General features: G+C 39.8%; 1 protein-coding gene, 1 non-coding gene and 1 pseudogene across 5 annotated transcripts in view; all 3 read right to left on the minus strand.

The window, feature by feature from the left end:
• Positions 1-27,618, minus strand: part of LOC136834753 (bridge-like lipid transfer protein family member 3B) — a 126,973-nt gene that overhangs the window by 71,183 nt on the left and 28,172 nt on the right. For all 4 annotated transcript variants that reach the window (XM_067097359.1, XM_067097358.1, XM_067097356.1 and 1 more), the window contains 4 exons: positions 26,681-26,906; positions 16,809-16,929; positions 6,322-6,469; positions 4,849-5,044 (listed from right to left, as the gene is read on the minus strand). In XM_067097359.1, the coding sequence (XP_066953460.1) occupies positions 4,849-5,044; positions 6,322-6,469; positions 16,809-16,929; positions 26,681-26,906 (691 nt within the window). The remainder of the gene's footprint in view (positions 1-4,848; positions 5,045-6,321; positions 6,470-16,808; positions 16,930-26,680; positions 26,907-27,618) is intronic.
• Positions 9,999-10,112, minus strand: LOC136835099 (5S ribosomal RNA; annotated as a pseudogene).
• Positions 11,602-11,704, minus strand: LOC136835101 (U6 spliceosomal RNA). The gene has a single exon (XR_010851981.1). It is a non-coding gene; the product is annotated as a U6 spliceosomal RNA (small nuclear RNA).

Below are 27,618 nucleotides of genomic sequence, written 5' to 3' on the forward strand. Positions count from 1 at the left end.
ATCTTAGAAGATAAGATGTCATGTCTTCTAAGACCAAAAGCTCTGAAGATTTGTTGCACTTGGCTTGATAGACTTTGTCAGGAAGAGGAGTGGGGATACTTGGCAACTGCTTCTGAAGGACATGAGCTTGCTTGAAAACCCCTTCTGTCTGAAAAAGGAGTTTCACTGACAGTCTGAACCCTGTCAGGGCCAGAGTGGACAATCCTTGGTGGAACTGCCTGAAGGGGGAACTTGTCTGAGCAGACTTGATCTGTGGTAACAACCCCAGATCTGAAGTCCGTCAGCAGCCTGAGGAGATCTTGAACCAACACCACCGGCCAGGATGGGGCCACTATGAGTCATGTCCCACCTGACTGATTCCTGTGGCTGTGGAACTTGTTGAGGACTTCCTTTATCATGAAGAATGGCCTGAAAGGCATAGAGATCCTTGTTCAACCAGTCTTGTAGCATGGCATCTGTTGCCCATGCTAGAAGGTCCAGTACTGGAGAGCAAAAGACTGGTAGATGATGATTCTTGGACATTGCAAACAGATCTATAAGAGGTCCCCCACAACCTCCACAGATCCTCACACCTGCAGATGAAGAGTCCATTCTGTAGGGAGTCTGATCTGAATGACTGCTAAACCCAGTTGCATCTTGGACATTGAGTTGCCTGGATGAACCACGTCACCAACTTGGTCCGGTTGATGCCTTGATCTGCCTGTAAAAGTCGCCTGGACTTCTTCGATTTCCTCGATGGTTGTCTTCCCAAGGAGGGCTGACACTTTGTCGGAGAGGGCTGAATACTTCTCGGATCCTACCGAGTAGGCGGTCAACGTGATAGGCGTGTTGACTAATGGGGCTTCTCCCTGAACGGGATGGAGTAGGCCCGTTTCAGCACTGACACAATCCACTCTTCCACTCCTCTTGTGCTCCACCTCTCCCAGTAATGGAGGAGCCTGGCTCCTGCTGGCGCATGGAGGAAAGGATCCTTGCTCCTGAGCAGCAGGCTTGGAGAGAGCTTCTTAAAACGTCATGAAGAGAAGCACAGGTTCGTCCTAGGCCTAGACTGGGCTCTGGGTCTGCCACCTCGAAAGGGCAGAGGCTGAAGTGGAGAATGGGTCCTGGTACTTGTCGATGGAGACTCCCTGGGACATCTAGATGAGCAAACTAAAAAGTCCTGTGTACTTTTCTTCTGAAGCTCTGAGGAAACGTTGCTGACAGTAGACTGAGGGAAGAGGTGCTGGCGACCGAGAGGAGAATACAATAGGGCAGACTTCTGAGAAGCCATGACACTCTTCGTAGTAAACGAGCACCAGAGCACTCTCTTCTTCAAACTCCCATCACGTAGAGAGAGGCTAACTCTTGAGAGCCATCTCTGATGCCCCTATCTGTGCACGACAGGACATTCAGCCAATCCGATGTGACTTCCTCAGGGAGTGAAGAGCAATTCTTAATCTTGCGGGCTAAGGCCCCCACCGACCAGTCTAAAAAGCTTAAAACTTTAAAGTTCCTGAACAAGTTCTTCAAAAAGTGGCCGAGTTCTGTAGGGGAGAACATCACCTTAGCGGCGGCGAAGACTGACCTCCTAGACGAGTCAATAAGTCCTGAGAAGTTCCCATGGGAGGAGGCAGCCACTCCCAGTGAGGGAGCTTCTCCGGTCTCAAACGAAGAATACCTCCAGCGCACAACATGAGAGGGAGGATACCTTCTCTGAGAGCCAGCAGTCCAGATCACTGAGAGCCTTCCTAGTTGATGATGAAAGCACCATCTTCGGTAACTTGGAGGAGTTGGAAGGCTTGTCACTGATGAAAAACATCGAAGCCGGGGAGGTTGGGGCCGGAGGCGAGAAGAATCCCGGAAAGTTCTGCAGCAAGTAAGTCAATAAAGCTGTATAAGCTGTCGGAGGGGAGCCCTGATCCACTTCACCTTCATCCTCCGATGAAACTGGGGATAAAAGCAAATCTTGAGGGGCCTGGGCTGAGGAAGTCTCTCTCTCTTGAGCAAATTTAAGATGTCCGCCAGCTGACGCTGAATGGGAGCTAACGATGGGTCTGTTGTGTCTGCAGAAGGCGTCTGAGCTGGAGTCTTGGGCGCTGAAGGGCGCTCGGGAACTGAAGAGTGCTTGTGCAGTGATGGGCACTCAGGGGTAACTGGAGGGACGGGCACTAATGGGCACTCAAGCGCTAACGGGCGGTAATGGGCGCTCGTGAACTACCAAGCATCCAGGCATTACTGGGAGGTCGGTTGCTCTTGGGAGCTCAGGCACTACTGTCCACTCATGGGACAATGAGAAGCGTCTTGAAGCAGACGAACGCCTAGCCTGATGCACAGGATACACTGGAGAAAAAGGTTCTGGGGAATCCCAGAAACTACAAAAAGGATGCTGCAGGGGCTCCCTAAATTTCTTGTAGGGCACTGGAGGGGGAATGGACAGTGTCCGCTGAGGGCCTTTCCAGTGGCCGTGATTCATCACTGAAGTGCCAGTGCCTATTCTCAGGGCTGGAAGCCTTGGAACTCAAGGATAGCCTACCATTTAGATGCCTTTCCAACAGCTATCCTTTGCCGTGACCTGGGAAGCTGCAACAAATCTGAATGAGGCGACAGCTGCCCGTGGGCAGACCCCACAGACCTCCCTTGGGCCTCTGGTATGACTGCTCCCGGGTGTAGGGGAATATGCCAGTGACTTTTGCCTAGGAGCGTCAGTGGGATGAGCAGCTGCAACCTCCACTGACACTTCACTAACACTAGCAATTTTTCCACTTTGTCCATAAGGACACGCACTGAAGCACCCAACTGGGTCACAGTATCCACAATTAACCCCATTTCGACATCAAAATTACGTACAAGTTTCAGCTCAAGGCTGGCAAGGGGATCGGGTTCAGAAGCAAGGAGCTGGGTAAAGGAGTAGGCTGAATAGTCGGAGAATTGGGAACAGGTGACACAGCGGGAGCAGGTAAAGGTAAAGCAGGAATGTTGTCATCAGCAGAACCAACTACGGTCTTGCTATCTACTGTCTATTTTTCTGCTTTAACGGCCGCCTTACATTTCCTGTCTCTGTCAAATTTTGCTAAATGAGACTCCAAAGCCTTCCATTTTCTAGCATCCCATTCTGAACATTCATCACATGTTTGATCAACTGAAGACTCTTGTCCCCTACATTCTATGCTCATAGAGTGAGAGTCATATTTCTCTTTAGTAGAGTTAGTATTGCAGCCTTTGCTGCAATAGCATAGACTAGCAGCGCTAGAGTCCGACATACTAGGCTGAGTCTAAGAAGTCGACAATCGAGTTATAATGTAAGTTAAATTGAAGAAAAAGGGTCCTAATTGAAAATTAAAGGTCTCACTAAGAAAGAACCTAACATAAATACAAAAACCGTAGGCTACCAGTACTTCACCCAAAGGAGAATCTCAAAAGGAAAAGTGATGAAAGCCAAAATTTAAGCTGACTGCTCACAACTGAACCACTGTTGGAGCCAGCAGAAAAACAACTGAATCGCGTTGCTGAGGTCGCTCCTCTTGTACCCCAAAAGCAGGTGGGGACTAGCTGCCAGCAAATGAAACTATAAGCAATGTAATTACTGGGTAAGTTACATATATAAAAAGAAATTTTCCCAGTGAGGTCTGATTTTTTATTACGATTGGACACAACTCTATAATATTTCATATGACTTAATGATGAGCAGGGGTCAGGTTATGAAGGCTTTACACAAATTGAATACAGTAGCTCTTCATACCTCAACTTATCAGAAGCATTAGGTGTTGTGCCATCTCACAGCTTAAAACTAAACTTTACTTAGCATTTAACGAGACTTTTCCAGAAATGCACTGTCTAAAATGGTAGAATAGTAAAAATTTACCATATTAACAGGTGATATACTGTATACAAAATCTAAAAAGTTGTATAAGTAATCCTCTACACAATGGAGAAGCAAATCAGAAAAACATGGGACTGTCGTTGACAGTCACTGGGGAGGCAACGAAACCTGGAAAGAGTGCCCCGCAGATATTAATCAGTTTCAGGATTCAGCAGACAAAAAAAAAAAAAGTCTAACGATAACAAAAAGTCATATTTCTCTTATGAATATTCATCACCCTTACAAATATACCTTTGGGCAGTTCAATTTTTACACCAACCAACCACTTATATTGTCATCAACTAAAGGTGAATCATTCACAAGGAAAACAGACAAAAAAGCGAATCCCTGCATTTTCAACAGATACAGAACCACCTATAATAGAAGGAAAATACATTATAGAGAAATGGAAGACAAAATAATTGGAGAGTATAACTGAATCACAAAAATATGGAACGTGATAAATATATAAATATACAGTATACAGTACTGTATTTCTCTCATGCAAGATTATTCACATATCCCAGCTTCTATTAGCATGCAGCAAAAATCATATAAATTAAATCTATACAACATAATTATAAGACAATTTTAATAAATTACAATTTTGCAAGAGACCAAAGCACTCAACACAGGTTCCTGAAAAATTCTAAACACTATGCAAGAAGTATGCAAATACCTCTGCATTTTTCACAAGTAAGTGACAGGGAAAAAGAACATTCTATTATGCATGAAGTAAAAATATAAATACAGTTATATTTACTTAAACATTTCAGACAAGTAAGGTAACATTCTGTTTATAACTTTTGAGTTTCATATTTCACGTGTAACTAAACACGACCACCTCTTTTCTCCCTTAAACATCAGCAAAGACCTTATAAGAAGAGTCTTCCAATGATACAAAAGTACAGGAATAATTTGCTCCTAAATACACTTAAAAATAACCCAAACATGCAAAAACATAGATTGGCAATGTTAAGAGTGCAATAAATGTAATCATCATGACCTACCTGAGATAAATTCTTTAGGTGCTTGTTTCCGTTTTGAGGTAGATACACGATACACGCAGAAGTCATTGATACGTAAAACACAACAGGATGACATCAGTTTACGAAGCTGATTTGCCACCATGCCTTTGTGAGGACTCCCTTGCATAGTGGTGCTTGAATCTCCAGCTCCTGGCCCCATGCGTCCAGCAGTAGAGCTCTGAATGTTTACAAAAGTGACTTAGTTACCAGCAGCAAAAATGCATTGATCTGCATACTTAGTATCAGAATCACTACAGTATTATTTTTCCTGCAGTATTTTTCTTCATTAGCTTCTTCCATAAGCTTAATGCGAGTGTACAAACATCCAGCTTTCCCTCCTTGTGTATTTATGTATCCTAATGGGCACAGCCTTGAGTTCTCAACAATTCTTTGAGAAAATGATGCTTCTTCAAAGCCCATTTTGTTAACGCCACCAAATGGTGGTACTCATTTAGAACTGGGTGGACTGATGGACAGTCAACCAGGACAACCCACCAACTTAGAAAAAATGAGACGAGCACCTGGTTTACCTTGGGAATACCTTGTACCTGAAGGGAATTATTCATGAAAAGTGTGTCTACTCAGACACTATTCAAAACTATGACTGTTTGGGTTAGAATTAGGGTAACAGTAACATACTGCACTTAGGCATCAAGAGAGATAAGCTACCAATTGCAACCTGCTGTAAAATCACTTCATCTCCAGCATAACAGCAGAGTACTAAGTTTGTACTACATGGTTATATGTCCATATACTGTATATAAAATGTATATGGCAGTTTGTCACTAGTACTTATATAAATTATTATTTCATACTTTACAAATATTAAGCCATAAATTAATGCTGTGTTTAACCATAGGAATTTATACCTGCATCAGTGCAATAAAAAAAATTTTGAGCTTCATCCCTGCTACAATACTTTTTCTCAATTATAAGGATGGAAAATTTTACTTTTTCTCATTTATAAGGATAGAAAATTTACTAAAAGCTGAAATCTAGATTCAAAACCCAAGAATGAACTGCCTTCATCAAACTTTGGCATCATTCGTTGAGTGGTTCACTTAGTGAAAGTGGTTCCCTGTTGGAGAGAGAGAATTTTTCATCTAATTAGTGTAACAGGATTTGCAGTTCATATGAATACTTTTTACAACTAGGAAAATACAGCAAATATTGAGAGGTAGAAAATATCTAAAATCTTTTAACTCACGTTACACAACTTGACATGTGCAGAAGTTAATCTGCTCAGAATATAGTAATTACTGATCAAATGTCGGTTTCTACAGTATTCCATGAAAGCTAATTGTGATTATTTCACAGAAAACCAGATTTGTTTGGGAGGGACTGGTATTTTCTATAGAATGATACTAAGAGGTAAAGTCATCATTTGTTTTTGTTATTAACTATGAACTCCATAAGTTCAATAAAAGTGATCATTGCCAAAGAAATCATTCTAACCTGCTGCTGACTTTCTTGAGAAATATGAGGAGGTGCACGAGCCAAGGGTGTGTGAGATGACCGACTACAATTTAGAGAATCTATAAGTCTGGTTTTGAATTCTGCTAAGGTGGTCTGTGCCCACTGAGATAGTGTGCAATCAGTGTACCTGTGGAAGAAAAATAGTCATTAATCAGTGTTAAGAATATAAAATGTTTTGTGAAAATGTACTATATTCTCAAGTTACTTCTGTCTTGCAATAATGAAAAAACACAGAAGACTAATGTTCATGTAGTATAATGTGAATTCATGGGCCTATTTCACTGTTGTTCTTACGGAATTTTTAAATGGAACTTTCAACAACGTAATTGCTAGTAACATTTCAACTGCATGACTTACTAAAATATCATCTGTGCACATCTGAAGATTTTGCTACCAAAGCTACTTAATTAGCTAAGGGGGTCTACAAATGCTTAGTAACATTTTACATTATATTTCATTAACATCATATCATTACTAACAATTCAGTGTATTGCACCTCAGGATATTCCATAATTTCTTGTCTACCCAACACTATACACTCTCATGGACTTACTGTAGGAAGGTTATTATTCAGCTGTTTGCCAGATCATTATGGTACAATATATGAGGAATGGCCCAAAGGATGTGTTAAACAACAAAAATGATATTTTAATGATAAAATAAAGTTTGTTCATACTTACTCTGGCAGATATATATATATAGCTGTATTCTCCGAAGGTCCGACAGAATTTCAAATTTCATGGCACACGCAGGGCCCGGTCAGGTGGTTAGTACTCATTCCCGCCGCTGGGAGGCGGGTATCAGAACCATTCCCATTTTCTATTCAGATTTTCTAACGCCACTGTCTCCTGAGGGGAGGAGGGAGGGCAATATGAATATATATATCTGCCAGGTAAGTATGAACAAACTTTTATTTTATCATTAAAATATCATTTTGTTCATGAGACTTACCTGCCAGATATATATATAGCTGAATACCACCTTTGGAGGGGGTAGAGACAGCCAAGAATTAGGAAAACCAAGTATTGGTAAAAATATTTTGGTTCATTATCTGATAGTGTAGCTGACTGAGTGGTTACTGTCACTCTAGTCTGCTTCTGCTTTACTAGAGACCCCAGCGAGGTAGTGACCTATATAGCTGGCGACTTCTAGATGATCTGTCAACGGGGCGTGACCACAATGTGACTAGATCATAGACCATACAAAGAGGACAAAAGAGCATTACTAACCACCTAACCAACACCTAAAGCGTTAGTTTGCAAAGGATTGGGAAGACTGCCTCCAGTAGTCGACCCAACAACCACAAAAACACAATTAAAAAGGGGATAGGATCAGAGTTACCCCCTGTCCCCAAGGTTGCTGAAGCAGCAATGTATGGTCCCAGCAAAAGCAATTTTCGTATGCTACCTAAACATCTTGCCAAGAGTGTGAGGCAAACACCGAATTGACTTCAAAAATGTGGCACTAAAAATTGTCACTGAGTACCATATTTTTCTTGAACGCCATGGAGGTAGCAACTGCCCTCACCTCGTGAGCGTTAACTCTCAACAACTTGAAGTTGGAGTCGTCACAACTAGAGTGTGCGTCCTTAATGACGTTCCCTAATGAAGAATGCCAGTGCATTCTTCGACATAGGTTTAACTGGTTGCCTCACAGAACACCATAAAACATCCAAGGGACCACGAGTGTCCTGTGTTCTTTTAAGGTAGTACTTGAGAGCTCTAACTGGACATAGAACTCCCTCAGGTTCCTGTCCAATAAGGTTTGCTAAACCTTTAATTTCAAAGTGTCTAGGCCAAGGGTTAGAAGACCTATCATTCTTAGCCAAGAACTTAGGGCTTAAAGAATAGACAGCATTGTGTTCCTTGAAGCCCACATGACGGCCTCGAACTTCGCTCACTCTCTTCGCCACGAGGAATGCCGTTTTCGAGTAACATCCTTAAGAGATGCAGAGTGGAGAGGCTCAAAAGGACTAAACATCAAAAACTTGAGCATTACGTCCAAGTTCCAAGCAGGGGGAATTAGCTGAGGAACCTTGGACGTCTTGAAAGAGCTCGTAAGATCGTGGAGGTCCTTATTGTCAGACAAAGCTAATCCTCTGTGTCTGAATACAATCGAAAGCATGCTCCGATAACACTTGATAGTCGGATCTGCTATATCGAGTTTTTCTCTTAAGTAAAGGAGAAAATCCGCAACCTGGCTCACAGTGATAGAGGAAGAGGAAAAGCCCTTCTTTCTACACCAACCTTTGAAGGTTGCTCACTTACGCTAGATATATCCTTTAGATGAAGAACTTCTGGCTCTACCGATGGCCCGTGCCACCTGGCCAGAAACCCCTTCGCTCTGACCAAGTTTCGATAGTCTGAAAGCAGTCTGGTTCAGAGCGGGAGATTCAAAGATATCTCGTGAAGTGGGTTTGTATGAGCAGGTCTGCTCTCATAGGAAGGGTCCTCGGAACGTCTACCAACCAGAAGAGAAACTCCAGAACCAGTGGTTCAAGGCCAAAACGTGGGGATGAGAGTCATCCTGCGTCCCTTGTGAGGCCGCGAACTTGCGTATGACTTCTCCCAGATTTTAGAACGGGAAAAAGGCGTAACATCTATTCCCGTCCAATCCCAGGGAAGAGCAACTATCGCAACTGCCCCAGGGTCGAGTACAGATGAGCTTTATAGAGGGAGCCTCGCTGTTCTTGAGGTCGTGAAAATATCCACAAGATGGCGACCCCAAAATTTCCAAAAATCTTGGCAAACCTCCTGATGAAGGGTCCATTCCTTCGGCAGGAGTTGATGGCGCCAACAGAGCAGGTCTGCTCGAACATTTTCGACCCCTGCAACAAAACTTGTGAGAAATCGAAATGTTAGAGCATAGGCTCAAAGAATAATCTCTCTTGCAAGGCTGAACAGGAACAAGTAGTATTGTCCGAGTTTGCTAGAACTACACGATTGCAAACTTGGACCTCGAAGAATTGGCGAGCTAAAAGATAGCCGCCAAATCTTTGAAGTCGATGTGCCAGGACACCTGTTCCTCTCTCCAGGTTCCTAACACTTCCTCTCCTCTAGTGTTGCCCCAACCTGTTGACGACCCGTCAGAAAAACAACACAAGGTTGGGGTTCAGAAGCTTGAGGAGATCCCTTTCTGCAATTTCGTTGGATCGAGCCACCACCACAGATCCTCTTTATATAAGGAAGAATTCTCAATTCCTCTTTCAAGTCTTCCTTGCTTTGCCAGTTCTCCAACAAAAGAACTGAAGAGGCCTGAGATGCAGACTCCCAGAGAAAACAAACTTCTCCAGCGAGAAATGGTCCCCAGCAGACTCATTCCTTCCTTCACCTAGCATGTTTCCTTTCCAAGAAGGCCGAGACTTTTTACGTACATAGAAGTTGCCGTTCTTGCGACGGAGACGCTATAAAAGCCGCTGAATAGATCTGAATTCCCAGACACAATGGACAGTGAGGGGATCAGCTGCGATTTCTCCACAGACCAGAAGTCCCAGGGACTTCACGAGTTGCAGAGTCAACTGAAGGTCCTCCAGATACCTTCGCTCGACGACGCCGAATCAACCAGTCGTCCAAGTAGAGTGAGATCCTGACGTGCGACAGGTGCAACTGCATCGCAACTTTTTCATGAGACGTGTAAACACCTCGAGCAAAATGTGACGCCAACAGCATCTGGTGTTCCCAGGCGGTCACCATCCAAGTACTGACCAGACCCAACGTTGTTAACTTCGCTGATCTGACGAAGCGGTGTTTTCAACGTGGTATGGCGTTAGCAGAGTCCAAAGCAGAGAGCCCTGAACTGGTACGTCTAGTCCCCAAGACAACCTGAGATACTTCATCGAACGTGGATGAATTGGGGCGTGAAGATAAGTATCTTGGAGATCCAAAGATACCATCCAATCCCCGGGATGAAGGGCTCCTAGTATTGACTGCGAGGTCTCCATCTTGAACTTTTCCTTCCGGACCAAGTTGTTCGACCTGTTGACGTCCAAGACGGGTCTCCAGCCTACTGAAAGTTTTGGGACTAGAAACAATCTGTAGTAAAAACCGGGAACACCGAGTCCAAGACCTGTTCCACTGCTCTCGCTCGAACATCTGTTCGAGCAGGTCAAACAATTTTCTGTTTGACAGGAAGGCAGTTGGGAAACAAAAACAAAGGAGGAGGAGACAGGAAGGGAATCAAGTAACCTCTCTCTAACAGTAGGAGGGACCAAACGTCTGCCCCTCACTCTTCCAGGCTTGTGCAAAATGAAGCCTGGTTGCAAAGGGAGTCTGGAGATGAAAGGAATCACTTGCTACCTCTCTTGGAAGTGACATTCCTTCGGGAAAAAACTCTCTCTCGTGGTGCGGGTCTCGTGTTGCTTCCCATGGAAGCCCCTTTGTTAGGCAAATATTTAGCTTTCGTTTACTTTTGTATCATTGAGATCGGTGCAATCGTTATGAAGGAGATGCAGTTTGAATGTCGATAACTTTAGTTTTGAGAAAAACGATATTTTTTGCTTCTCTGTGTATTTATTTGCTTTGCCGTTACACAGTTTGATGTTTTATGACATAATGAAAAAACCAAAAAATAGACCTGCAAAGTAATATAACTTCGCTAAATGAAGCTAAATGAAGCGAGTGTCAAACACGGCTCAGGTTGGGCAGCGAAACGCTTTACTTAGTCAAGCTCTGAGCTGCTACTGACTGACTGCCACTGACTGCCCTGCGGCATTCCTGTCTTTAACTGTCTTGGAAATGTCCACAGGGGTCTGCCATAGATCGTCCAGGGATATTATTTCATAGCTAAAGGAAATTACCAGACGATATACTGACAATATCATTACATTATACGAAAAATGTAATTTGACTATGATAGGTTACTGTTTTGTTTATAACTCCTAACTGTGAAGAACTTTAAATAAAAACTTTCTGAGAAGATAGTCAGGATATGTATGATGCCATATATAAAATATCCCAGAAAAATTGATTTCGATTTTTTTAAAACGCTTCCTTAAGACAAAGACAACTGCGAAGGTGGAGAGAGAGAGCCAAGGTTGAAAAGTCTCAGGAAACAGATCCTTAAGAAAAAGCCAGAGTCTGATAATCAGAGGAAGAAGAAGACGAAAGAAGTTTCTCTTCATACAAAGGCTGTGACGAAGAGGATGTTCTTCCGCAGCTGGCGGGTCTTGAGTGAGTGGTGAAAGTAGTCCGATCGCGACACGTAAGCGGGAACTCCCGCATGAACGAAGAAGTCACAACTGAGTACGTGCTTAGTAAACATAAAAATGTGGAACGCTTCACGATTAGCGTGTCATCCTTGCAGGAGCCATGCTAATCTTCTCTGTATCGTTCCAATTTTAGTATATGTACGCCGAAGCAAGTACTGGCTAAATTAAGAAGCGACATCAGATGTTGAAGCGGGTAGTTGTGCGACATGATGAACAACTGGAGCGGCGTCAACACAAGACTTGAAGCTATGCCCGGCGGGCGAAAGGAGCGTCATGGCGTGACGCCGAGAGGCTTCGTGGCGGGTACTAGAAGAGTGTTACAGCGTGGCGCCGCCATGGCGCCAGGCGCGCGCCGAACATGCGCCAAGGTGAGGCGCTACGTGAAGCGTGAGAAGCGCACGAAGAGCAAGACGCGCCTCTGGCGCGAGACAAGAGAAAAGACCAACACCAACTCGGGAAGACGAATAGGAAGCCACTAAACACTCTCTAGACGACAGACGCTCTGTATCGCTCCGGCAGGAGACGAAGGTGAAAGTCTGTACCTCTTAACAGGCAGATTCGACTCTGAAAGGTTCATGAGAGCATCCAGCTGTTGTTGCAAACCCAACAAAATCTTACACGTTGGAGAAGCCACTCTCTCAGGAGAAGGGCTGAACCTGAGAGAAGGAAAGGGGCGAGAGACGATACTTCTTCCACAGGAAGAAGCTCTAGCCTTGCCTTAGCGCGACAGGGGGTCGAGAGCGTGATCATTCGAAAACACTTTATTCTCTCTCTGTAGAGGAATATCCACGCAAACTTTTTGGGGAAGAGTACAAACGTCTAGAGGAAGAGGACGTGAAGCGTCCTCTCCTCTAAGCTTCTCTTAAGAGGGCGAGAGTCCAACCGAGCTCCAACCCCGAGGCGGGAGGACATGTCGGAGGACGAGAAGCAATCCTTCAGGATGCGTGCCTGAGCACGATCCCCGGCAGCCTGGGTAGCGTCATCAGGACCTGCCGAAGGGACGCCAGATCGGTGGGAAGCCCCAGTAACCCTCATGCGGCTTTCGACATGCCCTCCCTGGTCCTGGGAGTTCGACAGAGGTCCAGGCCTAGAGGCATTATAGGGCCGATCTGACGCCCTCCACAACACTAGGGGCACTAGCACTAACACTATGCGCTTGAATTGCATTCACTTTAGTTTCAAGAGCACGCATTGACTCCACACGAGAGCCAGGGAATTACCTTCTGCAGCAACAAACTACAGGGTTAGTACTAAAATTTACTACAGGGTTACTAGTAGGAGAAAACCCTGACTGTCCATCTAAGGATGCACTCTAGGAGGAAGATTTCAGCCTATCACGCTCCAATTTAAGCATATAGGCTTCATATTTCTTCCACTCACCCTCAGACAATCCCACACATTCATTACCGATTATCATAGAGCATTGAACACCCTTACATATCATACATAAAGAGTGAGGAACTATCAAAGTCTTCGATAGCCTCACCTTTACATTCACCCAAGCTACAGACTCGATAGCTAGAGGTAAGACATCTTAATTATAAGAAAAGTCAAAAGCAAAATCAAAAACGGTCCACAAAGAAAGCGTATGCCAAGTCACAGATCCAGTCGAATACCAAAACAACCAAAATACTTAAGTGACAACAAATTTTGAAATCCAATGGCGGAGGAACTGACAACAGGTGTTGACAGTCCGCGACAGAGAAAATCTGAATAGAAAATGGGAATGGTTCCTGATACCTGCCTCCCAGCGGCGGAATGGGTACTAACCACCTGACCGGCCACGCAGTCGAAAATTTGAAATTCTGTCGGACCTTCGAGAATACAGCTATTTATATATCTGGCAGGTAAGTCTCATGAACAAAATTTCATTTTATAGACTGAATTTCTTCATAAATTTTGATACATTAACCAAAAGTAGTACTGACTGCAAAATTTCTTTGGTTGATTGTCTCCAAAATTTTGACTCACATTTTCCCCTGAAATTTGGCTTTCACTGTCATTGATGATCTACTTTCTCTGCTTCGCTGATTCCTACTGTGTTAAACAGTTCACACTTCTGGCAATGTAATAATGTCAGAAAAATATGATGCACCCAGTTGAGCATAAATCAATGTAAAGGCTTTGGCTCCAAGCACCAAGTTGAGTTTTTGTTAAATTCATCTTTGATGTGTTCCATATATGATAAATGCAAGACGTTTTATGATTATGGTGATGTGCATGATACATATATACATATATATTATAAATTCTAGACAGTTACTGGATTAGAATGCAAAATTTAGGCCAAAGGCCAAGTGCTGGGACCTATGAAGTCATTCAGTATTTAAAGGAAAAATTTGATTCATGGAGGTTTTAAAGGTGTAACAGGAGGAAAACCTTGCAGTTGCACTATAAAACAACTGTTAGGAGAGGGTGGAAAGTAAGATGAAAGAAAGAATATGAACGGAGGTACAGTAAAAGGAATGAAAAGATTTGCAGCTAAGGGCCGAAAGGATGCTGTAGGTGGTTACTAACAGGACACTCTTGTTTCCTGGAGATTGAGTGAACAGCCTCCTTTTCCTTAATACTGTACCTGTACAGTAACAAGTTTTTCCAAATAAAGTGGCACCTAACCTTAGCAGATTTTGTTGCTTAACGCACTCACCAGTGTGCAATAAAAATAAATAATATTTAATTTAGCAGAAAGTCCAGTAAGTTTGATAGGGTTATCTGATGGTGGACTAGTTCCTCGTTGGACGAGCCGGTAGAGTTCTCAGCTAGCACTCTGCTAGGCTGGAGTTTGAGTCTCCAGCTGACCAATGAAGAATTAGAGGAATTTATTTCTGGTGATAGAAATTCATTTCTCGCTATAATGTGGTTCGGATTCCATAATAAGCTGTAGGTCCCGTTGCTAGGTAACCAATTGGTTCTTAGCCACGTAAAATAAGTCTAATCCTTCGGGTCAGCCCTAGGAGAGCTGTTAATGAGCTCAGTGGTCTGGTTAAACTAAGGTATACTTTGATGGTGGACTTAGCTTGCCCAAGCAGATGACCTCTCATCGTGAGTGGATAATCCACTAGGTGCGGTACGGGTATCGGACAGTGAACAAACACAAGCATATGACCCAGGTTTTTCTGTTTGAGTCTGTGAAGGTGGATGGTGAATGAATGAACAAACACAAGCAGGTGACCAACACTTTCCTGGTTGTGCCTGTGAGGATGGACAGTGCATGAATGAACAAATGTGCATGGTTTCCTGGGTACACCTGTGAGGGTGGATCGTGAATGAACGAACACGCGCCTGACCGACGCTTTCCTGGGTATGCCCACTGATTGTATGCTTCAGTAGGTCATTCAGCATCAGCTGTCTGCCTAGTGAAGAAACTGTACTCTTTTATTATCATGTCCTTTTTGTTTGCTTTTGCAAAGAAAGTATATGCAGTTATTTATCTTGTGAAAATTTCTTACTAAAAAACAATATGGTGATATAATGTATTTACAGTATGCTTTTAAATTTATGTTTAAAAGGTTTTTTTTAGCAAGAGTGATGCTCTTTGTTCTTCTCACAGTCACGAGCCTAAAAATGCTGAGATGATTGGTTAATGAAAGTGTAATTGCATGCAATCACAATTACAGTGCTGCAAATCATTTCTCTCTCTCTCTCTCTCATATATTTTTACTGACTTAAGGTATTGAATGCCGCACAGCACATAGAGAGAAACTGGCTTTCTCCCCCCCCAATTTCAGGATGGACCTGGAGCTCATTAAAGCGAATATAGATGCTCAGATTGACACTATTGAATATTAAAATTATATTAGAGGTATTACTGAAATTATATTAAAATTATATCTGTGCTTCAGGATGAGCATAAGCATTTTTAGAGGGTACATTTTAGGATAAAATAATCATTTACAATACTAACTTTCAAATATTAATATTACGTTTAATAAGATTAAGTAATAACATCAAATAATGAAAATAATAATTCTCTCTCTCTCTCTCTCTCTTATTTAGGCGAGAGAATTTTTCTGACGTAACATGTATGTATGTTTGTTTTGTATGATAAATAAATGATTTACCTAGTAAGTACTAATTTTCAATTATTAATAATATTACATAATAATAATAATAATAATAATGCTAGAATATTTTCCATGTATTTGTGTAGTAAATCATTTAAAATTTTAAACAAACAAATAGCGATTCCCAATTTTTTTATCCTCAACTTCAGAAAGGAGGGGGGAGGGTAAATGTCAATTTACTTGACAGTTTGACATATTGGCCAAGGGGGAATAAGTGTTGTCCCCAGGAACTAATGGATTTCAATCTTCTGATATCGTAATGAGTTATTCTCCTCTCTCTCTCTCTCTCGCCAAAGGGGAGAATGTGAGAAATGGATATATATAGATAAATAGATACTTAGTTAAGCCCTTCTCTCTCTCTCTCTCTCTCTCTCTCTCTCTCTCTCTCTCTCTCTCTCTCTCTCTCTCAGGAAAAGATAATGTTTGTGTGTGTATGTTCACAGTGTTTTAAAAATGTGTAGCAAAGGTAATAAATCTTTGGAAGACAAAAACAAACATAAATTTTTTGTTGTCAGAGAGATTAAAGAGATAAACTCTCTTCTCTCTCTCTTTCTTTCCTGCTTTCTTTTGCCCCAGCCAGCCTTGTTGAATATAAGTCGTAGTGGTAACTCTCTCCGCTTTGGCTCGAAGGGTCAGAAGTACGTATGTATATATTTTTAGGGGTACTAATGTTTAAGATGACTTTGAAATTATATTAATATAATTTCGAAGATTAATACAGTAACAGGATAATAATTTAACGTATATTTGATGCAAGATGATACTTTCAGTATACATTTGGTATTTGAACTTTCTAGATAGGCAGTTATAAGCATTTTAGAGGGGGGGGGTAGCAAGTATTCGCAGGGGGTCTGGAATGCACCCCCCGCGAATATAGGGGGTTTACTGTACAATACAGTAATGTAGTGTTATACATTTGTCAGTTAATGATAAGTAATTCATTATTCTAAATTGCATGTTAAAAAATTCTACTTAGGACAGGCTGTAAAGTGCTGTATATGGAACTAAGCTTCACTGTTAGCTATGTGAAGTAGCCCCATGGTACCCGAATCATGTAAGTTACTGCCAGTCTTTGTTACTTGGCAGATGGGACAGACGCCAGAACTGTCCGTTAAGTTGAGGTGCCACTGTAGTAATCTTTAACTCAACAAAAGCAACTGATCTGCATATGCAAAGCTAAGGACCTTCCCACTTACTTGACCCAATGTGTTCTGTCTCCAGAAGCCAAATGGTATGGATAAAAATCTAATTCCAGCTGACTAATGGTCACTTGCAATGCTGCCCCTGCTGACAATTCTGGATGTGACGATCGCCCAGCTGCAAAGAGAGGAGACCAATGTTGAAAATTTATAAACAAACTTTTCTGAAGTTATGTTAGTTTATTACATTTTCTTCATTCATATAATAAAACTTCAAACTAGTTATTTCCAATATATCAGACGTATCTTGACAAGATGCCTTGTCAGCAATACCTAATTTAGTTAAAAAATGCTCAATTTTATAAAAGTGCAGCTGGTTATAACCTGTAAGTTACGAGCTCTATTTAGCAAATCCAGTGGAAAGCTTTTTTTTTTTTTTTTTTTACATACTTTTCGAGTGATAAAGATTAGCATCTGATTCTACATAAATTCAACTACTGTTCTAATATAATGCAATATTCTCTACTAAGCATATTTACAATTACTCTGGTGTCTATATATCATTTATAAAACCTCTGAATGTCTGGGAATACATAGTGAGGTCTTAGTCTTTGAGGATTTAGCAAGTTGGTATAGCTGGGAGAGCCACCGCATGGAATGAGGCTATTTACAATTAAAGGGTTTGTATGAAAAACATTACTGTAAAATCATTGTTTTTTCTGATGTGTGTAAGTGTGTATGCATTATGTATTTATACATACACCTATGCATTTACGTTTGGATGTTTATAAATAAAACATCAACATAAGAAGGCATTTATGACTGATAAATTCATCTTAGGTGTGTGTTATATATAATGATCAATGCATGACAAATTGCTTATGGCGACACATGCAATACATATTTTTTTTTTTAGAAAGACAAAAGAAGGAATAAAAATACTGCATGGTTAGATGAAGAAATGAGTTTCATGAAGGAAAAACTAAGAGTAGTTGAAGGGAACACAGAAAGATAGGTAAGGCCAAAAGGAAGGTGAGAGAGGATAAGAAATTATGTAATAAAATAAAAAGGGGAAGGAGAAGGCAAGCAAAGAAATTCTTTGTTCTACAAGGAATTACATAACAGAAAGGTTAATAGCAGATGGAATTCAGGACAAACCTGGCAAATGAAGAAATGCTGTTTGAAGGTAGTGCATTCATGGGTCTATAAAGTATGTAATGTGAGAATTTGTTGAGATGTGGAAGAGAGAAAAGAGGCAGAGCTCAAAGGTGCAAAGCAAAAATTACAGTGTATGTTTGAGAATGCTTGAAAAAGTGACTGTTGTGGATATCTGAAGGGCAATTAGGAGACCAAAGAATGGAAGTCATCACTTGATGGGGTTACAAAGTATTGACCAGGGTGTGTGAGGTATGTGTGGTTGATTTTGGAAAGTATCCAAAATGTGGCTGAGAGGAATAATTGTTCCTATGTGAGAGAAATACCCCTGAATCAAGGATGAGTTCCACCTCCTAAGGCCAATGGCAATATCACTTTTCGCTCCTGGGGAGGGTTAGAAAAAGAAAAAAGTATTATCCTAGCCATTTTGCATGGTGAGAGTCACCACCTGGCAAGAAGTAAAGAGTTTACAGGCCCATATCCTGTATTGATACTGAAAAATAAAAATTTCAGAGGAATGAAATTATAAGTCCTGGGGATCTATATAAGCATAAGTATGGCGTACTTGAGACGAAATGTATAAAAGTTGGTTGACCTAAAAGAGAGAAAAGTTGGTGTTTTGACACTTAGTGAAAAAAAAGGCAAAAGGGCAGAGCGCACAGGAATGGGAGGGGCAAAGAATGATTGTCTGGGTCAGCTGGAAAGTGTGGAGCTACGAAGACATATTGCTTTTAGTGTCAAAATGACCCAGAGAGCAGATGCATTTACACAAATATTTTAGTTCAAGGATTGTATGGGTAAGACCAAGTGTAACAGGAGAAAAGTTGTAATAGTAGGAGTATTTACCTCAAGGATGAAACAAAAGGTCTGACTGTGCCAGGCTAGTTTTGGAGAGTATTACAGGATTGTTGACCTTGGTGATTTAAATGCAAAGAGAGGTGACAGAGAGAATTGGTGTGGTCATTTTGATGCCGCTAGCCAGAAGGACCATAAAGATCATCTTTGAAAACTGGAATGAGGTTGCAGAAGAAGACAAAGATGGCTGGGAGAAATCAGGAGCAGACAATGATGATGGTTAGGGAAGAACACTGTGATTGGGCACTGTTACTTCTGCCTCTACTATTCTTTATATATATGTATGCTAAAGATGTTTCAATGCTTCTGTTATTTAACAAGTAACTTTAGTGCTATGCTCTATGACAGGCTCAAAGGCCATAATCCTCTCCTTTACACTCTGTCATGCAAAACAGTTCACCCAACTTTTCGAGAGACTAGTCTGCTGGACAATTTTCAGTTTCTTCCACGTCTACCTCCTCTACTGATGACTTGATGAGGTCTTCCAACTCCTTGCTCATCAAAACTATATGGCTATCTTCAACCATATCAATAAATTCCTCAACACCAACACAGTCTTGCTGTTTAGGCTATCTTCTTTAACAGCATAACAATACCTGGGAAGCCTTTGATTCTGTCAGCACACATTCAATTCATCCACAACTTCTTTGATGATAGTTACTGCATCAGCAAAGGTGAATGATTCCCACCAGCCTATGATTTCAATGTCAGGGTCAATATCAATAGCTACTTAAATTGCCCTATAATACCTGCCGATTGTATGAGAGCTTGATATAAGTAATGACACCTTGATCAAGTGTCCGAAGCAGCGATGTTTTGGTCAGCAGTTACCTGAACGTATTCATCTTCAATGCCAACTGTATGAGGATGGGAAGGCACACTGCCTATTTTCAATAAAAACTTCACTTCAGGAACAAAGCACTGGTGACAACATCAAGTGAATACCTTTGTTGTCATCCACGCCTTGAGGATGAATGAATCATGAAATTTACGCTATAAAGCCTAGCACTGTGGCATTTTCAGCCTTTCAGCACTTACAGCAATTGAAGGATGAGTGGAGTGGCTGGACAGCATGATAGAGGAAAAACTGAGGTATAAGAATAAGGGCATGAACTTCACAGATCAAAGAAGTTATCACTCACTAAAAAAGGTGTTGGAAATAGAAGTAACATACAAGACACTAGTCAAAGTAAAGGCAAAAAAATCAATAAATAGAAACCAAAAGCACACAGCTCCTAACTACCATATGTAGTTACAATCAAGTTTTATCACCATTATCAATAACCACTGGCTTAGCAGACCCCTCAGTCACGTAGTTAAACTCACAGGATGTGGTCTTCAATGAAAATTGAAAATGGAAAAATAATGTTGAAGAAGTGGGATACCTAGGTAAAAAGATACCATAGAGAATGGATGACAAGTGCAAGGAGTATGAACCTGGGGCCCAACTGAAGGTACAGAAATCTTCAGTTGTATGTAAAAGTGCCAAGCAGGCAGAATGTAAGGATTACCTACTTATAGGGTCAAATTTAAAAGACATAAGCCTGAAGCTTCAGATTTTCACTAGAAACTGGATGACACCATGAGAAAATGGCAATTCATTGACAGAAAACTAATGACCTTCCAATTCAAATACTACAAACATACTGGAGGTTGGTTTCCATATAAAAACCTTTCTGTCAAAATCACTCTACCAGTACTTATGATTTGCACCTGTTAACATCTACAATGTATATTCTGATTTTAGAACAACATACTGAAGATATTAACTCCAAACACTGGAAAATATGGGATAAGTACTTTAAAATAAAAAAAATACTTGTTCAAAAGCAATCATTTTAAAAAGATTTAACTTTTTTTAACTGCAAGTGCATTCCCCGTACCAACTTGCAGAAATGATCTGAAGCCATGAGACATTTTAACATAACGCAACATACATGTACTGAAAACAACTAGGCTTTAAAGCTTTTGGAAACCGTGCTAGCTAAAATTATTTTGAGTCAAAACGAGGAAATTACACACCACTTACTAACATATCCCCTGGCATGCCATATTCTGAAACTATATTGTAATGTCAAAAAAGATATTCCCGGTCAACAGGTTTTGGGGAACAAGGGAAATCAGGGTGTGAGGAATCAATAAAAACTGGACGCGTGTTCATCATGCAACGCTTTGGGGTAGCTAGTGAAGGGGCTTCAGTACTGGGAAGGGAGGGAGGGTCCTTCACATGAGGCTTAAAATTAGCAGCTAATATGCAAACTATTAGATCAATGGCTTTCTTTCCTAAGAATGAAAGCCGAGTATGTGTCAAACCTTAAAAATGCAAAAATGTGACAAACTTCAACATCACAGTGACACAAAACACTTCCATTAAACAATGAAATGGATACAAAAAAATTACATCATGGCTTACCCTGACCCTACACAATATTAAGAGTTAATGGAAAACCTTACACAAAATGGGAAAGGGAACAATAACGCTGATCACACTGTTCATTTTTACATGATAACTTTTCCACAATATATGCTAAGTCAGTTTTGATGGTTTCACTGATGCATCAATTCTAGACTTACAACTAAAGAAGGTAACTGAGTGACAAAACATAAAAATCTTTCACACAAAACTGTACAATTATGCAATGATTACAGTACGTCAGTAAGTTCTCAAAATATATGATCTACAATATTCATTAATACCTCAAAGACACCTTGCTGCTAAAGGGCTGTATCAAAAATGCCCAGCTTGGAAAAATGAAACCATTACAACAATGGCAAAAAAATGCTGTAGCATTATTAGGCCTAATAACACAGAAAACAAAAAAATGAGCTGTATTAACAATTCAAATGTACTACAGTACACAGATTCTGCTACAGGGTACATCCTGCACTAACCTGCTACAATCTTAATGAATACCACAGTTCAAACTGACACAACAGTTCAGCTATTTCAAATCAAGTACAAACTATTACTGTAAATCATATATTTGGCATAGACCCAACTACTATGTATAGTTGGAAAATGTACATGTAAGCTGTCCATACCCATTTACGCAGGTATGACAAGCAATTTTAAGATGCTACTAAGCTAATCTGGGATGACTGCGATATATTAAACCTTTGTATCATGCAAGGATATTCTCTCTCTACAATCTCTAGCCTATAAATTATATCTTACCTCCTACCATGTTCAAGGAGCATGTCCAAAGAAAGATTTTTGGCAATGAATTTGGAAATGGCACCCATGCTTGTTAATTAAATAATAATTCTTACAATTTCATAAGCTTGGCACTGCCTCCCTCTAGACTCACAAAAATGTTGTGAAGTCATATATTTTTTTTGATAAGCCAATAATTTAAACTATTTTCTTAGATATGCAGAAGATGTCATTAACTTGAGATCATGTTATCGTATACGAGTCCAGAAATATCAAATCAGTAATCAAATACAGATGGAGATATCCAAACATAAAAAAATGGCAAATTTTATTCTTGAAATGTCATCAACCATTTATTTCTTTAATGATAAAAATTTTAACTATAGTACTGTTGTTTAAATTTCATCACTTTTGTAATATACACATTCATTAATACTGTAATACAATGTTTCTTCCTTTGCACAATTTTCTAAGGAAATAACCAATCAATCTTTCCAAAAAGTTGCGATTCAAATTTCCATCAAAAAGACATGCACTTACTGAATATAGCGAAGTTTTATTAAAATCAAAAAGGAAAGATGGTATTAATAAAAAAGTGCATAAATTAAAATACAAAATAATTCTATTTCTTGAATAAACTTTTCTAAACAGTATATAGTATTAGAGCTGTAATACTGCACAGTATACTCCATACAATAGGTGACATACAATCAATGTAAAATAATCAGAGAACTACTGTATACCCTTTTCTTATTGCTCATCAGTATCTTGGAAAAAAATTTCATCAGCCACATACTAAACTACAAATAATGACCCCAACAAGGTTAGTTTTTCCAACAAAAAATTAAGGTTAGTTTTATCAAATTGAAAATTACAAAAATGCTCCAACTTCACTGTTCCACATCTTTTAGGTCTATTAAAAAAATATACAGTATGCACCTGTTTAGGCAAAATAAGAAAAATTTAACTATTACTTCCTATTTCAAAAGTTTAGCTACCAATTTGCAATCTGTAAGATTTTCTTTAACATACATACATACATATTTGTTAAACATCTCATCAAATGTAAACGCATTAACCTCCAATGGGTAGCCATATGAAATATCTTTAAATACTTAAAGCCAACTTCCTATGGGTTATGGCAGCAACTAGTGAGTAAATTCTATAATTTCTTAATTCCTAAACCCTTGGAATATGTTCTTTCCTTATAACTGACCTGATGAGATTAAGTCATAAAATTTTGTTTCATATATACAAACCTTTTATTTTAAAATGTTTCAATGCCTAGCTACAACAAACAAACCAACCATAGCAACATCAGCAAATAAAATCCATCCCTCTTGTGGAGGGAATACCATCTTACCTGAGAGAAGTATTTTAATTCCCTGGTTAAGAATGAGACCCAGATATACATACAAATCAAATTGGATGAGAAAAGGCAACCATGAGTGATACATCTTACACACCACATAAAAGAGAGGTTAGGTGTGAAATAAGTTCTCGCCACTATCTTCTGTCTTATGAACTTTCTGCTCGAACTCTCTGTATTCAATAGTTCCCTGGATCTATACTAACCTCTTTCCCAGTGCAGTACAAAATTATCAACTAGTTTTCACTAACAGCTCCTTTCCCCTTCTCTTTAAATGTCCAACACAAAATTAATCTTTGAGGTCTGAGGTGATTTATCATTCTCTGGCTATCATATCTCTAACCCGATTTCATTTGCAACATGGTTTTCCCATAGTAATTTATCCACAGAATCTTGACATTTTTTAAATGCAACTGCTCAAAAATCTCCATTTTTCTTGTGAGAGCAGGCCTGATAAAATAATAAAAAGAAACAAGAAGGAAGAAGGATGAGGTCTACACATGAAAGAAGCAACAGACCAGACTGTTACAAGAAGAAAAGTTATCAAGTGTGAAATACAGGAGGAATAAAACTCCAACAATTGCCACGAGGAGGAAAGGAGTATTCATGGGACCATGTGTGCCTACAGTAAATGTGTATACACAGGAAATACCTGATAGTCCAGGCACTATGGGATCAAATGGTGCCAGTCCATCAGCAATGCAAGACTACCAGGGTAGCCCCTAAAAAACTCACTAAAACAAATAAACAATTACACTAGACTAAATTTTGCACTATACTTTTCACAAGCCATACATTATTCACTTGCAAATAATTACAAAGAATCGACACCATGACCTACATACATGGTGCACATAAGGTTACTGAGAGAGAGAGAGAGAGAGAGAGAGAGAGAGAGAGAGAGAGAGAGAGAGAGAGAGAGAGAGAGAGAGAGAGAGAGAGCAATACATGTATAGGTAAGGATGGTAAACAATACTCAGACAAGATCAACAGACAAACGCACATACAAAATGTACATACAATCAAGTACACTGCAGTACATGAGTCAATATTTACGTCAATATTTACTACAATTATTAATGTTTCTTTCTTTAGCACAACAATTTATCCACTGAACTTCCATGATGCTTTTAGCAAAGAATTTCAATAAATGAAGAGGCGATAGAGCAGCACATTTCAGTACAGAAACACCAAATTAGGTTAGTTACTGAGGGAAAATGCCTGTTGTCCTCACTTTAATCAAATCCTAACATGATATGAAATGCATGTTTCCAATAATTTCCAGGTAAATTTGAGTATGTTATTATGTTGGCCATTATTTGCTACAGTACTCATGAGGACTTGAGTACCCTAGCATACTTCCTCTTATTTGAGGTCTGGTTTTCAAGAATTCTTCATATAAATGTACATGAATTTATGAAATTAATGACATATTTAATGCCGTCCCGTTAGTAGTTCTTTTCATACAATATTAGTGTAAAAAAACTACTCTGGAATCTAAGAATCTTTCATACTGACCTTACATTTATTAGTGTCCAGCGATTAATAGACAATCTTTTAAGCATAAGAATAAGTATGCACTTATTATCCATCAGTACACAATTATGTGTAACTCATATTATCTGATATTTACCATGGAAGAACAAACTTCAGTAACCAAGCAATCAGAGGCATTTTAAGTCTCTTCTAAACAGAATGTGGCTATTTGACCAAAATGCCATACCACCACTGTACAAGTATGTACATATAAATATGCAGTTTTTTTAATCAACATTAAGCCATTCATTAAATGGCCATCACACCCATGAGTGAATGTATATTTGCTTCTGCTGACAAATATAAAATTCTAATAAACTTTTAGTATGTACCTTTCATTACTGCTATGAACTTCTAAAAACTTTCTTTTATGAGAAAACAAATATTGTAAAAAAGACAACACGGAAAACCAAACCACCAACTCAAGATACACAGAAAATGGGTTTCTGTTATAGTACTGAGTACATAAGTCTGCTTCAGATGTAATTATAATTTTTATAAATTAAGTTTAATATACTCTGCTTCTGTTTATCATTAAAAGTTTATTTAACAAGACCACAGGGCCACAATTCTAGTCTCAAATGAAAGGTGGAAATTGGAGACAGCAAGCTGAATAGCTATGGGAAAGAGACTAAATGGTAACAGCAGCCCAGTGACATTGCTACCTGCATAAGTCCTGGGCTCAAGCACCTCTCAGAGTTCAATAGCTTTTCACTGGCACACACCCTTACTGTCCCTGTAAGCTCAGGATGAGTGACAAGTATCCATTTGCCTTGCTCCCCAAGGTTTCATGGGTGGAGAGGGGGATCAGAGGGTTGACCATATGTGCACAATTTCAGACTCTTAAAATATTTTGCAAAATAGCTGTGATTATACCATTGCTTACCCTGCTCATTAGCAACCTTTCAATATTTAAAATGAAGAAAAGTAAAAGACAGAAGGGAATGTAGCTAAGGGCTGAGGGACAATGTAAAGAAACTTTGGTATCAGGCACTGTGAGCTCATAAGGCATAATATAGACAGCATCAAACTAAGGGGTACCAAAGTAATAACAGCCAAGCAATTAGAGTGCTTGGCAAAGAAGGCAAGAAATAAGAGAGATTGGTCAAGAGGACAATGAATAAGAGAGCTTGGCAAAGACAGGAATACCCAATAGGTGGATGTCTCTTTTATTGTCATTCCAAGCCAGTCATTTAGGAAAGAGTAAAAGTAAGACTTGATATACAGTAGTGGGAGGAAATTACTTCTTATACTCACATAAAAAGCAGAGATAATTTATATTTGTTACTGATCTCTCATAAAGCCCACATACAAACCTTTTCATTCCTTTACTAACTGATGACTGTATCTATTTATTCACAGACTACTAGGTGCTCAGGCATTTTACCTCCATTCTTTCTGTAATTCTCCGTAATTCTTTTTTTTTTTTCTTTCTTTTTTATGACATGGCACATTCATAATGCAAATTATCCGACTGAGACTGCTTTTCTTAGCCAACTCATCAAGTACATATAATGCTTTCAATAAACCCACTATCTACTGTATATCAGAATAATAAAATCATAACTATTACTTGAGAAATACTTGGAGACACTAGTACTTTTATAAGTAGCAAACTTCAACCAAACACTCAACACATCCGATTCAGTCTAAACTGAACTTTCTTCAGCAGAAAATATCAATTACTGACAACCTATTAGCTTCATTCTACCACTGTAACCTAAGCATCATTTATTATTACTCCAAATGAGCACACCGTCTCGTGGCACAAGCCAAATTGCAATGACTTGGTCTAAGAGCTTCCATAGAAAAACGAAAACATAAAAAGTACATGTAAACAGTTAACAAAAATATACTTACGTCCAGGATCATCACAAAAGTGAAGGTCGATTCTTTCCGAGTAAAAATGGTGAGACGTTTCAGGAACATCATACTTGTTAAAAACTTTAGTGATATTAGACTGTGGAGGATTAGCACGGCCTCCACTACCACCACCTCTCTGTGTATGCTGTCCTCCACCTCCTCCAGCAGCCATACCTGCACCTCTTGCATGCTGGGATTGCTGAGCTTGGAACTCAGGTAAGGACTGAAATTCAAAAGATCAAGTTTAAGATTGACTAGCCGCAGACCTACTCTATTGCTAAATCAACACAAATTCAATCTATTACAATGATAAATCAATATATACATACAACACATTACATAGGCTCCAAAAGTAATTATGGATAATTTTTATGTGTCCACATTTCCCTTCATGTGGAGAAGAAATCAAATGAGCACTCTTCATTCTCTTCAGTCTTGTCATTTCCACCTGAGTCCCCATTTGACTTAGGTCTTTGTTGATGTCCTTTCGCATTCCTCCAGGTCTTCATCTTGCTATTTCCACATCTATCACTTTCCTGGCTGACTGTTCCTCATCCTTTCTCAACACAAGTCAAACAATCTCAGCCTTCAAGATTTCAGTCAATTTTCCAGCCAATAAACACCACACTCTGCTGCCACTTCATTTGTAATAAGACCTTCCCATTGTACTCTTCAGAAAGCTTAGCATTCTACAGTAACAACTTTCAAAACCTCTTCCCATTTTCCTTGTTAGCGATAATGTTTCTAAAGTACAGAGTAATATGGGCCTTCTGCATGCATCATAATTCTTTGTTCTGCCTACTAATACGGATATACCAGTTGACTATCATTTTTACACATTTCAGCAAAGCTGTGATTCAAAGTAATTATATGCCTTTACCCAGGTAGTTCGTGTAGGCCTACTGAACTAACAATGTGTTTGACTACTGCAAGAC

The sequence above is a fragment of the Macrobrachium rosenbergii genome, chromosome 54 (genome assembly GCF_040412425.1).
Source record: "Macrobrachium rosenbergii isolate ZJJX-2024 chromosome 54, ASM4041242v1, whole genome shotgun sequence".
In the NCBI taxonomy this organism is placed as follows: domain Eukaryota; kingdom Metazoa; phylum Arthropoda; class Malacostraca; order Decapoda; family Palaemonidae; genus Macrobrachium; species Macrobrachium rosenbergii.